The sequence below is a fragment of the Passer montanus genome, unplaced genomic scaffold (assembly GCF_014805655.1).
Source record: "Passer montanus isolate IOZ18808 unplaced genomic scaffold, ASM1480565v1 scaffold52, whole genome shotgun sequence".
Taxonomy (NCBI): Eukaryota; Metazoa; Chordata; class Aves; order Passeriformes; family Passeridae; genus Passer; species Passer montanus.
In genome coordinates, this window is record NW_024370152.1 from 1,816,180 (window position 1) to 1,828,860 (window position 12,681).

Consider the following 12,681-nt stretch of genomic DNA (forward strand, 5'->3'; position numbering starts at 1 on the left):
AAAACCATGTAACATCCATTTCTATCACCTGAAGAATCAGTCCTCAGCTAAGAAACTGAAACTGTTTCACCTCTGGGTATTGTGACAGACTCACTCAGGTGATCATAGGGCAATAGCTAAAGCAGCTGCTTCAGCACGATGAGAATTCTTAACCCTTGGGTGAGGGGCTGAGTGAATGCTCTCCCTGCTCCATGATGGCTGTCCTGTGTCTTGCCTTCCTTCTCTCCTGCACTCTTACACATTCCCGAGGCAGAGGTGCGGGTGACTGGGAATGTGAAGTCACCTGATCGGATGCTGCCCGACTCCCTTCGCTCTGCACGGCATAAGCTCTCCTTGCCTGGTGGTACTGAAAGCAACTCTGCAAGGCTTTGCTCTGCTCAGCAGGCTGCTGAGTTTGCTGCAGATGCAAACCAGAAATCCAACCTTCTACTTGCCTACGTACCACCACAGGGTTATATGTCTTCTTGCCTCTTGCTCCTTCCCCCAAACCTCTGTTCTCAAAAGGAAGCTTTGTTCTGCTGCTAGCAATGCATCCTGAGACGCGGCTGTGTTGGTGTTGCCCTGCTTTCTGTGTGTGGGCATTCGTGCTCACATCCTTGATTAAAGGTAGGCTCTCTTTGATACCAGTTTCTAGAATATTTTCTAGTTGCTGTCTCTGCTTCTGTTTTCTTGAATTAATTCAATGTAAAGATTCCACCAGCTATTTCTAACCTGAAATCTGTAACATTTTAACAGTATTTGAAAAGAGCTATAACAATACTAATTTTCCAATATAACATTCTTCAATTTTTGTTTCATAATTAATGGGAAAACTGTTTCTAGAAAATAATGGAAATGGATTAGGGCTCCTAGTAATTTAATTTGGTGCTTGAATTTGTAAGTGCTTAAATAACGCAGGCTATGAATGTGCATGGTCAGTGCTCACACTTTCAAAACTAAGAACTTTATTGTTGTTCACTGTTGTTTGTAGATATGCTGCAGTCATTTCTGTTCACAACTCTCACAGAGTTCAGCAGGATTTTTTGCTTTTAGGACACATTTGTTTTGAAAGTCTCACTTCTGCAGGTGACCAAGGTGTGCATGAAATATATTGCTTGTCTTAGCAAGGCATAAGAAACTCTTTTAAAGCCACACCATGGGATAGAACTTAAATACTTGTCTGGTTTTCTTACTTTATTTTGAAGCATGTGTCTATTAAGAAGCTAGTGGGAAAATTTCAAATGAAACATGATTTTAGATGCATTACCTTTACTGTAGGAACTTCATGTTCCTACAGTAGTGTACTTCTAATCACAGTGCCATGGGTGGTGATGATGAAATCAGAAAAGAAAAATTTTAGCTCTTTTTGAATGAAACAATAAATTATATAAAAGAATCCAAACTTCATGACACACACATTCATGTGTCTTCTCTGAATGATGTGGAAAGAATGAGATAAAACATCAAATTTTTTAATTTTTACTAGAATTTTCTTTCCATACATATAAGTGACCAGTAGCCAGCATTTCATCTTGCAGTCACAATAATCCCCTGCAATTTCAGGATGCTTCATATCACCTTAGAGGTGAAATCTCTTTTTCAAAAACAGGGGAAGGACCGTCTAATCATGAAAGTGCAGCATACTGAGACCAGGTGTCTCCCTGCAGGACATCTGCACATACACAGGCCCTTGTGTTCACTGAAGGATATGTAAATTGCAAATTTATGTGCCAGAGACCATGCTGCCTGGCACAAACCCCTTCTGTGTTTAAGATTTGCAATCATAAAGGCTTATCATGTTTACCTGTCTGATGTGTTCTAGTGCAATCTGGGACGAATGCAAAAAACTTATGACAATGAGTCTGAAAACAAATTTTTCCTCAGTTGTGTCAGTAATATCTTTGGGATCATTATATAGCTTTGATAACACAGCATGAGACAGAAATTCTAAATCTTGAGCCTATAAAGTGTTTTTATTTTAGGTGCTTTTTATTTTAGTAATGTATTGTGATAGCAAAGTTATTCAAGAAAAGTGTTCTTTTGAGCTGTTGTTCCAGTGCCAATAAAATTTAATATTTTCCTTTTGAAATCAAAGTGTATAGCCTTTAATACTGTGAAAATAATGGTTTCAGGTTTGGACTGTGTATAACAGGTTAGGAGCATTGATCTTAACTCTGCAGTGAATCACCTTAGTGCCTGTCACATACCTTGTTTCTTCTAAGTCATCTGGTCTGTTCTTCATTAATGAGGGGTTACAGCCGTGATCCGCTTGCTCCCAAAGAACAGTTCTGTATTACACAGATGCATGCTATTCCATAAGAAATATTAATATTTCCACTTTATTGATTCTTGTTCATAAAACTTTCTGCAAAGAAAAATTGTGCTATCTAAAGAGTGGAAGTATCACTTGCGAAGATAAAATGCAGTCATAATGTTTAAGATTAGGAGACATCATTGTAGTCACCTAATCACCTGATAGAGATTTTGATACAGTAGTTGCAGCCTCAAGCTTTTAATTTCTAAGTAAGCTACGCTTTTCATGAACACCCTGTTTTTCCAGGAAGACTCACAAAGATTAAACCACTACTAACCACATTTCTACTTGTATTTCACACCACCTTACTTTGGTGTGATACCATGGAGGGTCACAGGCTAAATCCAGCTTAGGAGACAAAACCACTGAAGCCATTACCTTACTATTTGAGGAAACAAGGAGTAGCCAGCATTCTGCAGGAGGATGCTTTAAACTGACACCATACAGGCAACCTCTCCTCTCTGTGCTCTGGTGGCTTTAAACATGGTCACAAGCACAAGGTCAAGAAATATAGCACAGACTAGTATGTTATCCAGCAACTTCTTCCCCCTTTTTCTTCTCTCTGGCTTAGCTGTTCTTTATCTTTACCAACACAGGTACTACAGCCTGCGAATCAGAGGAACGTTTATTTCACAAACTCTTCTCCCAGTACAACCAGTTCATTAGACCGGTGGAAAATGTGTCTGATCCTGTCACGGTGTATTTTGAACTGGCCATTACCCAGCTTACAAATGTGGTAAGACTCACTACACAATACTGCTGAGCTTTGGGGGTGGTTGTAAACACATGCAAATTGCTGAAGCAGGAGATGTAACGGTGATGGCTGCACAACTCTCCTTGCTTTCATTTCGTGTGTGTCCATGTGCATGTGCTGAAATCTTTGCTGTTCTTTCAGTCAGATGAATTCTTCCAGTTGCTTGAAGAAGTGGTTTGAATGACAGAGTAATTTCCTTACTCTGTAGCATCAAACCCCTCTGCTTCAGGTAGCAGCCTCCAGAGCCCAGGGCAGAAGCCCCAAATGTTCAAGCCCACTCCAGAGACACCTAGTGTGTCCACGTTGTGCGTAGCACATGACCAGTTCTCCTTTGGGGCTGCTGTCATTTCCCAGTAGTCCTGAGGGGAAAAATAGTCTCCTTTTTTTGCATTCTTTTTTTCAATCTATTTGTTTCAAAATGACGTAAGGAAAAAGTGTGTCAAGTGGAAGAGTGGTGTTTTAAAGCATGGAGGTGGGGATGAATGTTGCATGTTTTGTGATGCAAATGGATGTGGGGCAAACATGCTGGGCAGGAGAGAGGCCATGTGGAAGAAGCAAAGCATCACCTTTCTGATTCATGACTGCTTGGCAATTACAATAAATGACTGTAAAAAAAGGTCTCTGTAAGACAGTTACCTAATTTAGTGCTAGTCAAGTGCATCTTCTCTAGAGTTTTGCATAGAATTTCAAAATACTGTGATACAGGTGTCTTTTTGCTTGAATCTTGACCAATTCAGTACTGTGTAATCAGAGTTTTCTAAACACTGAATCCAACAAAATACACAGCCACAAGAAGAACCTTTTTCTTTTGGTACAGGTCAGAGCAATTCTAGGTTGTGTGCTCTCCAGATACTCCAATGCCTGGCAAAACAGTGCAGCTTTCTGTATGTCTGATATTTATGGAGCGTGATTTCTCAGTAAAGTTTTATTAATTTTTCAGTAGGGTTGCACACAACAATGTACAATGTGTAAACCTCTTGAAAGATGCTAGAAAAAATCTGCTATCAGTTAATGTGAAATTCTATTTTCCAGTTTTATGGGCTAAGTTTTTGGCCATCTCAGGATACTAAAACCATTTACGCCCATGCTTCTTTATAGGATGAAGTCAATCAAATTATGGAAACAAATTTGTGGCTAAGACACGTAAGTTACTGTCTTGCATTTCTCATGTATTTTGCATTGAAATGATCAAGTGTTTGTTACTTGTAAGTCACACCTATAAAATAAGTTTTTGGTTTGTAACAAGAATTTTAAAAAATTAATAAGGAGAAGGTCCACAATTGAAAAAGTAATTTCTTCATTCTTTTTACCTAGAAGTTATATCTTCTTTCTTTCCTGTGGGATATATTCTTCTCCAACTTCATGATGATTGGTTTTCTTCTGGAAAATTGAGCTGGAAGTACGCCTTAAAGAGTGATTAAATATGCCACTCTGCAATCCTAGGTCATCCCCACCAAAATATTTATTAGACAAAGGAATACGCCTCCATTGTTCCTGATAGTTTTGAGTATTTTTACATAAGTAAGGATTCTTAGGGGACCTAAACTGCTGAGAAAATATAGCTAACTTGCACCATTTTTTTCAGGCATTGATTGTAGTCCATGTAAAGTTTTCTGTAAAAGATACCATACTTACGATAGGTGAGAGACCGTGGAGCATGGCCCCATGATAGGGCAATAGACAGCAATGCAAGAGAGCTGCTGTGCATCCCTTGCTGCCCTGACCTGGTATGTCAGGGCTCCTGTGCAACCAATTCTGTCTTCTGGCAGCAGCTGCCTGTTTGTGTGCAGGTGGGCCAAACAGAGGGTGCTGTTCTCCTCTGGTGCTGTCCTCCTCCCACCTGTGGGATGCTGCAGCAAGGTCCCTATTTTCTCTTGGCAGTGGGGAGGTAACCTTTCACAGACAAGGCCCTCTACTGATGTCACACGACAGAGGAGAGATCTCAGCGTGCCAGCAGTTCATAGCAACTGGCACCCCATCCCATCACAGAGAAGACAGTAGCAATCAATGGGAGCAGTATTCACACATGTCCAGTGTTTCTCCAGGTCATGGCCTTCCTGTCTTTTGGACCATTGTCCCCCTTTCCAGATGCTACACTTTATTATAGCCTGTTTTACAGGAAGATCTGAGAAACAGATATATGTTGATAATTTAAAGTTTTATAATCCTTGTCCATCCTTCTTTCAGATTTGGAATGACTACAAACTGCGATGGGATCCCAGACAATATGATGGCATTGAATTTGTTCGGGTACCAGCAGATAAAATTTGGAAACCAGATATTGTCTTGTATAATAAGTATGATGATTCATTTTATCCATTTTACTGATTCATTTGAATCTTTCTCTCAAAAATATTCCCTTGCAGCACCTATAAAAACACCCATTACATTTTACTTTCATGGTAATTTTTTTGGTTTTGCCTCATTTGTCTTTCCAGTGCTGTGGGAGATTTTCAAGTTGAAAGCAAGACCAAAGCCCTCCTTCGCTATGATGGAATGATCACATGGACCCCACCAGCTATTTTTAAAAGCTCCTGTCCTATGGATATTACTTTTTTCCCATTTGACCACCAGAACTGTTCACTCAAATTTGGCTCATGGACCTATGACAAAGCCAAAATTGATCTTCTGATCATTGGATCCAAAGTAGATATGAATGACTTTTGGGAAAATAGTGAATGGGAAATAGTTGATGCTTCTGGCTACAAACATGATATCAAATATAACTGCTGTGAAGAGATCTACACAGACATAACATATTCTTTTTATATCCGAAGGTTGCCAATGTTCTACACCATAAATCTGATCATTCCCTGTCTTTTCATCTCATTCCTGACTGTGTTAGTTTTTTACCTGCCATCTGACTGTGGTGAGAAAGTTAATCTTTGCATCTCAGTGCTTCTTTCTTTGACTGTATTTTTACTGGTGATCACAGAAACAATCCCATCCACCTCTTTAGTAATTCCCCTAGTTGGTGAATATTTACTCTTCACAATGATATTTGTGACTCTGTCAATTGTCATCACAGTGTTTGTCCTCAATATACATTACAGGACTCCAATGACACACACAATGCCCAAATGGGTAAAAACTGTCTTTCTTAGCCTGCTCCCCAGAGTCCTGTTGATGCAGAGGCCACTAGAACAGCAGAAAAAAAACACCTCCAGGAAAAACAAGAAAGTATCAGACAGTAAGTTGGGCAAGTCAAAGCACAGCAAGCAGAAAGATACCAAACTGCACAAGGAGCAGCGGTGCAGTCACTGTGATCAGGCAACTGAGCTCCCCACCACCAAAAGACAGCTGAGCCATCAGTCACTGAGGTGGATGGCAGAGCACATGGAGTACTCCCCAGAGGTGAAGGATGTCATTAGCAACGTCCAGTTCATCGCAGAGAACATGAGATCTCAAAACGAAACCAAAGAGGTAAGGAAGGTAACCATCCCTTTAGGGCTTGTTTTGATTGTATTGAAATCAATGGTGATGACAGGGTGGAGTGCCTGTGTGTAAAGATCAGGGGCTAGGTCAGCAGGGCGCATGTCCTGGTAGGAATCTCTTACAGACCACCTAGGCAGGATGAACAGGCAGATGATGTATTCTACAGGAGACTGGAAGAAGTGTCATGATCACCAGCCCTTGTTTTCATGAGGGACTTGAGCTTGCCAGGAAGCTGCTGGAAGTGTAATGCAGCAGAGAAGAATCAATCTAGGAGGCTCCTGAATTTTGTGGAAGATAATTTCCTGGCACAGGAAGCAAGCCAACCAGGGAAGGTGCCCCACTGGACTCATCATTTGTGAACAGAGAAGGACTAGTGGGAGATGTGACAGTTGGAGGCCGTGGGCACAGCGACCACAGAATTGATAGAGTTTTCAATTTGGGGTTAAGTTATGAGGGGAGACAGCAGAACTAGACCTTCAGCAGTTAGAATTTGACCTGTTTAGGAAATTGATTGCCAGAGTCCCTTTGGAGTGAGTCCTGAAGGTCAAAGGGCTGGACGTGGTCTAAAAAGGAAATCCTAAAGGTACAGAAGCAGCAGAACAAGTTCCTGGGGAAGAAGACCATCTAAATGGGTTGTTTGTGTGAGGTCATAAATTTTTTTCTTATTTGGGATTACTATCATAGAAAATGGTGCACACTAGAATTTAAAGGATTCTGGGGCCATATCCTCCTGTGTAAACAAACTAAAAGAAGCTGCAAAAGGATTTTCTGACACCAAGAACACATAAGGAGCAGAAATTCTCTGACACTTCAAGATATTTTAAAAGTGTTTAGAACCTAATGAAACATATATCTTTGATCTGTCATGGAATTTTTGCTTTTGGTTTTGAAGTTTTTTAGATGCTCTATGATGGTAAAATCCATTTCAAAGCTACATACTGCTGTATTTATATTGAAAATCACAACAACTTTATAAGGAAAATGTTGATATGCATTATTTCTATCAGAATATTTTGTTGAAAATCATACAACTTCAGTGAAACCTAAAGATCGCTTTTATTCCCCCCTTTCTTTATGCCCTGCAGAAGTTTCATCTGAAAGCAAAACCTATAAATTTTTGAATAAAGGAGTAAACCTAAGCCAATGGCTGAATTCATAGAGTGAGAATGCAGCACATGCCAGCCTGAAGCAAAAGACAGGAATTTTCACCATAGAGGAGGATGGGGATTGAGCTGAGGCCTGCTTAGTCCAATAGCCTTAGTGCTTTGCTTAACCCACACGTTTCAGCCCTGCTTTCATTATCACACCAGCTGCATAAAACATATTCATGTACTGGTTCAGCTGCTTTCTCTGATGGTCTCCTAAAAAGAAGTTTTCCATGCAGTCGTCCAAATAACTTACTGTCTTGATGATACAGCTCAGAAGAAATCCTCCTTTACTAGTTTCACTGATTTCCATTTTGCAAATCTCTCCTACAACATAGAATTTTATTCTTAGTCCAGAGTGTTCATGAGCAGCTTTGTATCTTACCTTTCAGACCATACTAGAGATGGGAAGCATAATTTTTCATTTACAAAAAATCCCCTTTTCAGAGAAAAATCAGGATTTGTTCTCAGGCAAGTCCTGAGAAAAAGTGATTCTGGCGACTGCTTCTGCTTCAGCCAGATAGACAAAGCAATATGGGTGGTGTTATGTACTAGTCCTATATAAATAAAAGCCCTTCAAAAATTGCAGAAACATTTATAGTTGTGGGAGTTCTTCCTGAGTGTTCTTTCATGCAAAGGACACCTTCCATGTCTGCTTTTCAGAAGTCGTCCAAGGTTCTTCCCTGACTACCAGCCTGTTTCTATTAATGGTCATGTTACTATCATGGCCACCCTCTTTTTCATAATATCCCTATCTCTTAACACAACAAAATTACTATCACAGCTATCCTCTCAGTAGCTCTGGGAGCTTGGATAGAATTAAACTAAATACAAACCTGAAAAGTCTTACCTTATTTATCTCTTTCTCACCTGGGCTGAATTGCCATTATCAGAGTCTACAACTTCAAACTTACCCTACTTAAATTTTACTTATACTCCCCAATACCTGCTGCTGTATTGCTCACCCTCAACATGATAAAAATCCTAAAGCCAGTATTTTCTTGGAGGCAAATATAATTAAATTAGGAAAACAAGTGGAAGATCCCTCAGCAGAGAGCTCTTAACTAGTCACTACTTTAAATGCGTGAATGTTCTTCTGATGCAGTGTTTCTTGTGCAGTATAAGTTTAAAGGTACAGTTTAAAGGACAGCAACTCCATTGAATGTGATTCCAAGGTCTGTCTCTCAGCCATGCAAAATCCACTCTGTCCTGCTTAGCACATGACACTGCAGTTTGCTCAGCTGGAACCCTTACTTTGCCATAGTCCATGTATCCATGTGTCCAGTTTGCTGAAATTAGTAGGGCTTGATTGGCGAAACAGTGTTTCAAATCAGACCAGAAAGTGCGTCTTGTGTGGGCTGTCAGGAAAAATCCTTCAACAGGGTTTAGTGATGTGCAGCTATGATGGCTGTGCCTGCTGTTAAACCATCTCACTCTGCACCCACCACATGGTCAGGTCCTATTTGTTAATATCAGCATCACAACCATGGATGGGCTCCCCTCAGACTCGAATGTTTAGAACAATTCAGCAGATTAGAACAGTGTAGTATGTTCTCAAAAGTGGTAAAATACCATTAGAAAATCAGCCCCCTCTGAAGAGAAATGAAAACTGCAGCTACTATAAGCATGACAAGAAACATTCCTGACTTACATGTGTGCTCTTCCTTATATTAAAAAGCACAAAGGGCATTTCTACTGCATAATGTCAACTCACAATTGTATGTAACATTACATGTAGTTTATCATTCTTTTTTTTTATTCTCTTGCAGGTGGAAGATGATTGGAAATACATAGCTATGGTGATAGACAGAGTATTTCTCTGGGTATTTATAATCCTGTGTGTGTTTGGGACTGTGGGGCTCTTTATCCAGCCACTAATAGCAGAAACATAAATCCACTGCTTTTTATCCACTTTTGCTCTTGTTTCATTTCCGGTTCAGCAATTTACCTTCTCTTTCTCTCCTCTAACATAATGCCTCTGCTCACCACCTCGTCAGCACCCAGCCAGAGAGGCTCCCAGAACAATAAAGTATGTGTTTACATTCATGTTTGAAATCAGACAGATCTTAAGCATTTAATCATATTTGATGACAAATGGACTTAATGTTAGAATGTAGTTACCATGTGAGTCATACACATTTGAAAACTTTGTGCTTCTAAAATCTCTTAAAATTAGTTTGATCTGCCACTTACTTTTCCATGTGACCAAAGTCGCCTTTACTTCCTGATAGTGAGTACCAAGACCTTGATGAGCTTCAGTAGGATTTCCAAGCCACATATGTCATCAGATGAACAGCAGCCCTAGTCCACAGATTCTGCTCTGAAAACTCTTGCTTGCTCAGGCTCAGACATAAACCCAACAGGGAAGAATTTGTCCCTGCCTAGCTACTTGTCATAGACAGAATTGGTTTGACAGCACTGGATTGATCTGAGGTTTAGTGTTTTTAAAACCCATGACCAACCTAAATTATGCATATCCCAGCAGGAGAAGGATGGATACCGTGAATCCTTTGCAAAGCTGAGCACCCTGTTTCAAACAGATGTGCAGTGGTGTTCTGTTTTCTGACTGCTCATTGGTCTGTGCTGTGTGTGCAAACCTGAAATTTATGGCCATGTCCTGTGGGGCTGAGGTTGCTGCTCTGTAACCAGGTCTCAATCCTAGTGTGCTTCCTCTTGAAACACTTAGTAGATGTGTTCCTGATGTGGTTTCTATAAGATGTCGGTGGTTTACCCTTAAGTCCCTCATTTGTTTAGATTCCTGTAAATTTTGTGGTGAATGGTTCTTCTTTAAAAGGCACCACTATAATTAAACCAAATGGCTCCAAGAATACAAAGCCCTTCTCTGTTACAAGAGCCTCTAAATTTAACTGTACAGTGTCAGTGCAGTGCTTTCAGTGTCTGCCATGCATCGGTCTATGCTCTGAACATCACCAATCCTTGGAAAGTAAGACTCCCGGTTTCTGAAGTCACTGACTGGCCTTTTACTCTTTTGTGATGTTTCATAATAAAGAGAATAGGAATGAATTAGTGTATATATTAGTGATAAAGGCAGAATGACGAGAATATAACTGTCTTAATTCACCTAGTCATTATTGTAGAACAACAAGTAGAAGAAAACTATTATTTTCTGTAATCCTCTGAATGTTGTTCAATGATGTAGCAACTGACAGATGTATGAAAAAGCATGGTTTATTTTGTCAGTCTGTCAATTAAATGTCACTCCTGAGATACACCTTCTTGAAGAATTTGTGGTTTGGGGTTTTTTTTTAGATTTTCCTGTTGTAAATGTGTTTATAGATGCTACTTTAATCAGAAAGAAGGTGAGGGAAAATAAAGGAAATTTGAAGAGGAGAGCTGAATTCTGAACCTACAAACTTCATTTCTACAGAAAAGACATCTGACTGCTAGCATTTCCTGTTACACTCTATGACCATCCAAACCATGAAAATATTGTGGCTGAAGGTGCATTGCATTGGTCTCTTAAGCATGACAGCTACAACCTCACAGTGAATAATCTGACTTCAGCAAAATCCCTGATTTACAAAGTCCTCTTCTGTCTCTTCTTAGTGCACGATTTACCCTTCCTTTCTGCAACTCAATAACTTTTGGAGCAATCTTTTGCAATTCTCAGCTGTGTTTGACACATTCAATACTGGGAGCCCAATGTACTGCTGCAAGCTTTGTGAAAGTACTTGAGAGAGGAGATGGGGGATACAAGAGGCATATCAGCATGTCACCCTGAAGGAGGCTGCAGTAGGTGTGTCCCTGCAAGCAGACATGGAAGAGCCACACGAAAACGACAGTTTTGCTTGCCCAACTCTTGTTGAAGGTTGGGGACCTTCTAAATGAAATAACAAGAAAAGTTACAACTGGAGCTGGTGCCATCCCAGATGTTGACTTGGGTCACACATTGTGCACAGCCACAGAAAAGGTCTATTCTCACCCCATCAGCTCCAAAGTCAGCAACACCCTTTATTAATATGCCTCAGTGATGAGTACCACTGGCAGCAAGAATTCTCCTCTCCTTGGGAGTAATGGCATCTATGAATTAACTTTAAAAGCACAGAAGCAATTAAACAGCTCAACATCTCTTTACATTCTCTTCCCAAGGGAGACCATTCTTTCAGTTTACCTCCACTAAAAGGCCCAGAGGAGTTTTTCATATTTATCTTTTGATGAGTGGGTCATATATGTGAGTGCTAAAAGCAGTGCCAATGTCTCAGCAAACCAGTTCCCAGAAACTGAGAGAGCACAGGCTGAGATAGTATTAAGGCAGAAGGTTATTGGTTTTTTGTTAAGACTTGTGATTTGCAATATTGTCATCCACAGGCCAAGTAAGTAGAGCAGAGGGAAGGCCCCACTGCAGGACTGTCTGCCCAAATGTGCTCCCTAGTTGTGTTTTTAGTGGCAGACCTTTGTGGGGAACATGGTGAATGCTTTTGTGAGCCAGCAGCAAACAGATTTAGAGAAGCTCAGGATCAGGGAGCAGAAGGAAATGAGTAGTGAAACTACAGATGTAGCAGTACCAGATGCAATGCTAGGAAGACTCAAGGCCAGAAGCCATACCTTTGCAATTTTCATACGTCTCCAACACGAGCTCTGCTGATCTTCACCAGCATAAGCCAGGAAAAGCAGCTTGGCATCAGACACAGACGTGTGAGACAGAGCCATGTGGTGCCTGCGGGTGGGCAACCAAAGCGTTGCATGGTGGAGACAGGACCATCTGTCAGATGGACACCTGAGGCAGATTCCCAGGAGAGGAGGTTGTCATCTGTCATGGCTAACAGGCAGCCTCCTGGAGGCAGTGCTCATAGGGAATACCTATCAGTAGTGGACCACAAAAGTCTGGAAACACTGGAAAGAAGAGCTTCCTGGCTCTCTTCTGACAGATATTTCACAGTACTGTCTAGGAGAACAAATGCAGTTTATTCAAGAAGAAAGGAGCAACTGATAGAATGGCCAATGTATATGAATTTTATGATTTAATGGTCAAGTTTTATGGCAGTATCTTATGCTAAGAGATCTCTCTCTATATGCCAAACTAAATGAGTTTA

At 40.5% G+C, this 12,681-nt stretch overlaps 1 protein-coding gene across 1 annotated transcript; it reads left to right on the plus strand.

Annotated features, from left to right (window-relative positions):
• Nucleotides 1-350: 350 nt before the first annotated feature.
• On the plus strand, nucleotides 351-9,533 carry CHRNA6 (cholinergic receptor nicotinic alpha 6 subunit). Its single transcript, XM_039724175.1, has 6 exons — nucleotides 351-606; nucleotides 2,890-3,029; nucleotides 4,146-4,190; nucleotides 5,235-5,344; nucleotides 5,486-6,470; nucleotides 9,397-9,533. The coding sequence occupies exons 1-6, from the start codon at nucleotides 528-530 to the stop codon at nucleotides 9,517-9,519; spliced, it is 1,482 nt and encodes a 493-aa protein (XP_039580109.1). The 5' UTR covers nucleotides 351-527; the 3' UTR covers nucleotides 9,520-9,533.
• Nucleotides 9,534-12,681: the final 3,148 nt, after the last annotated feature.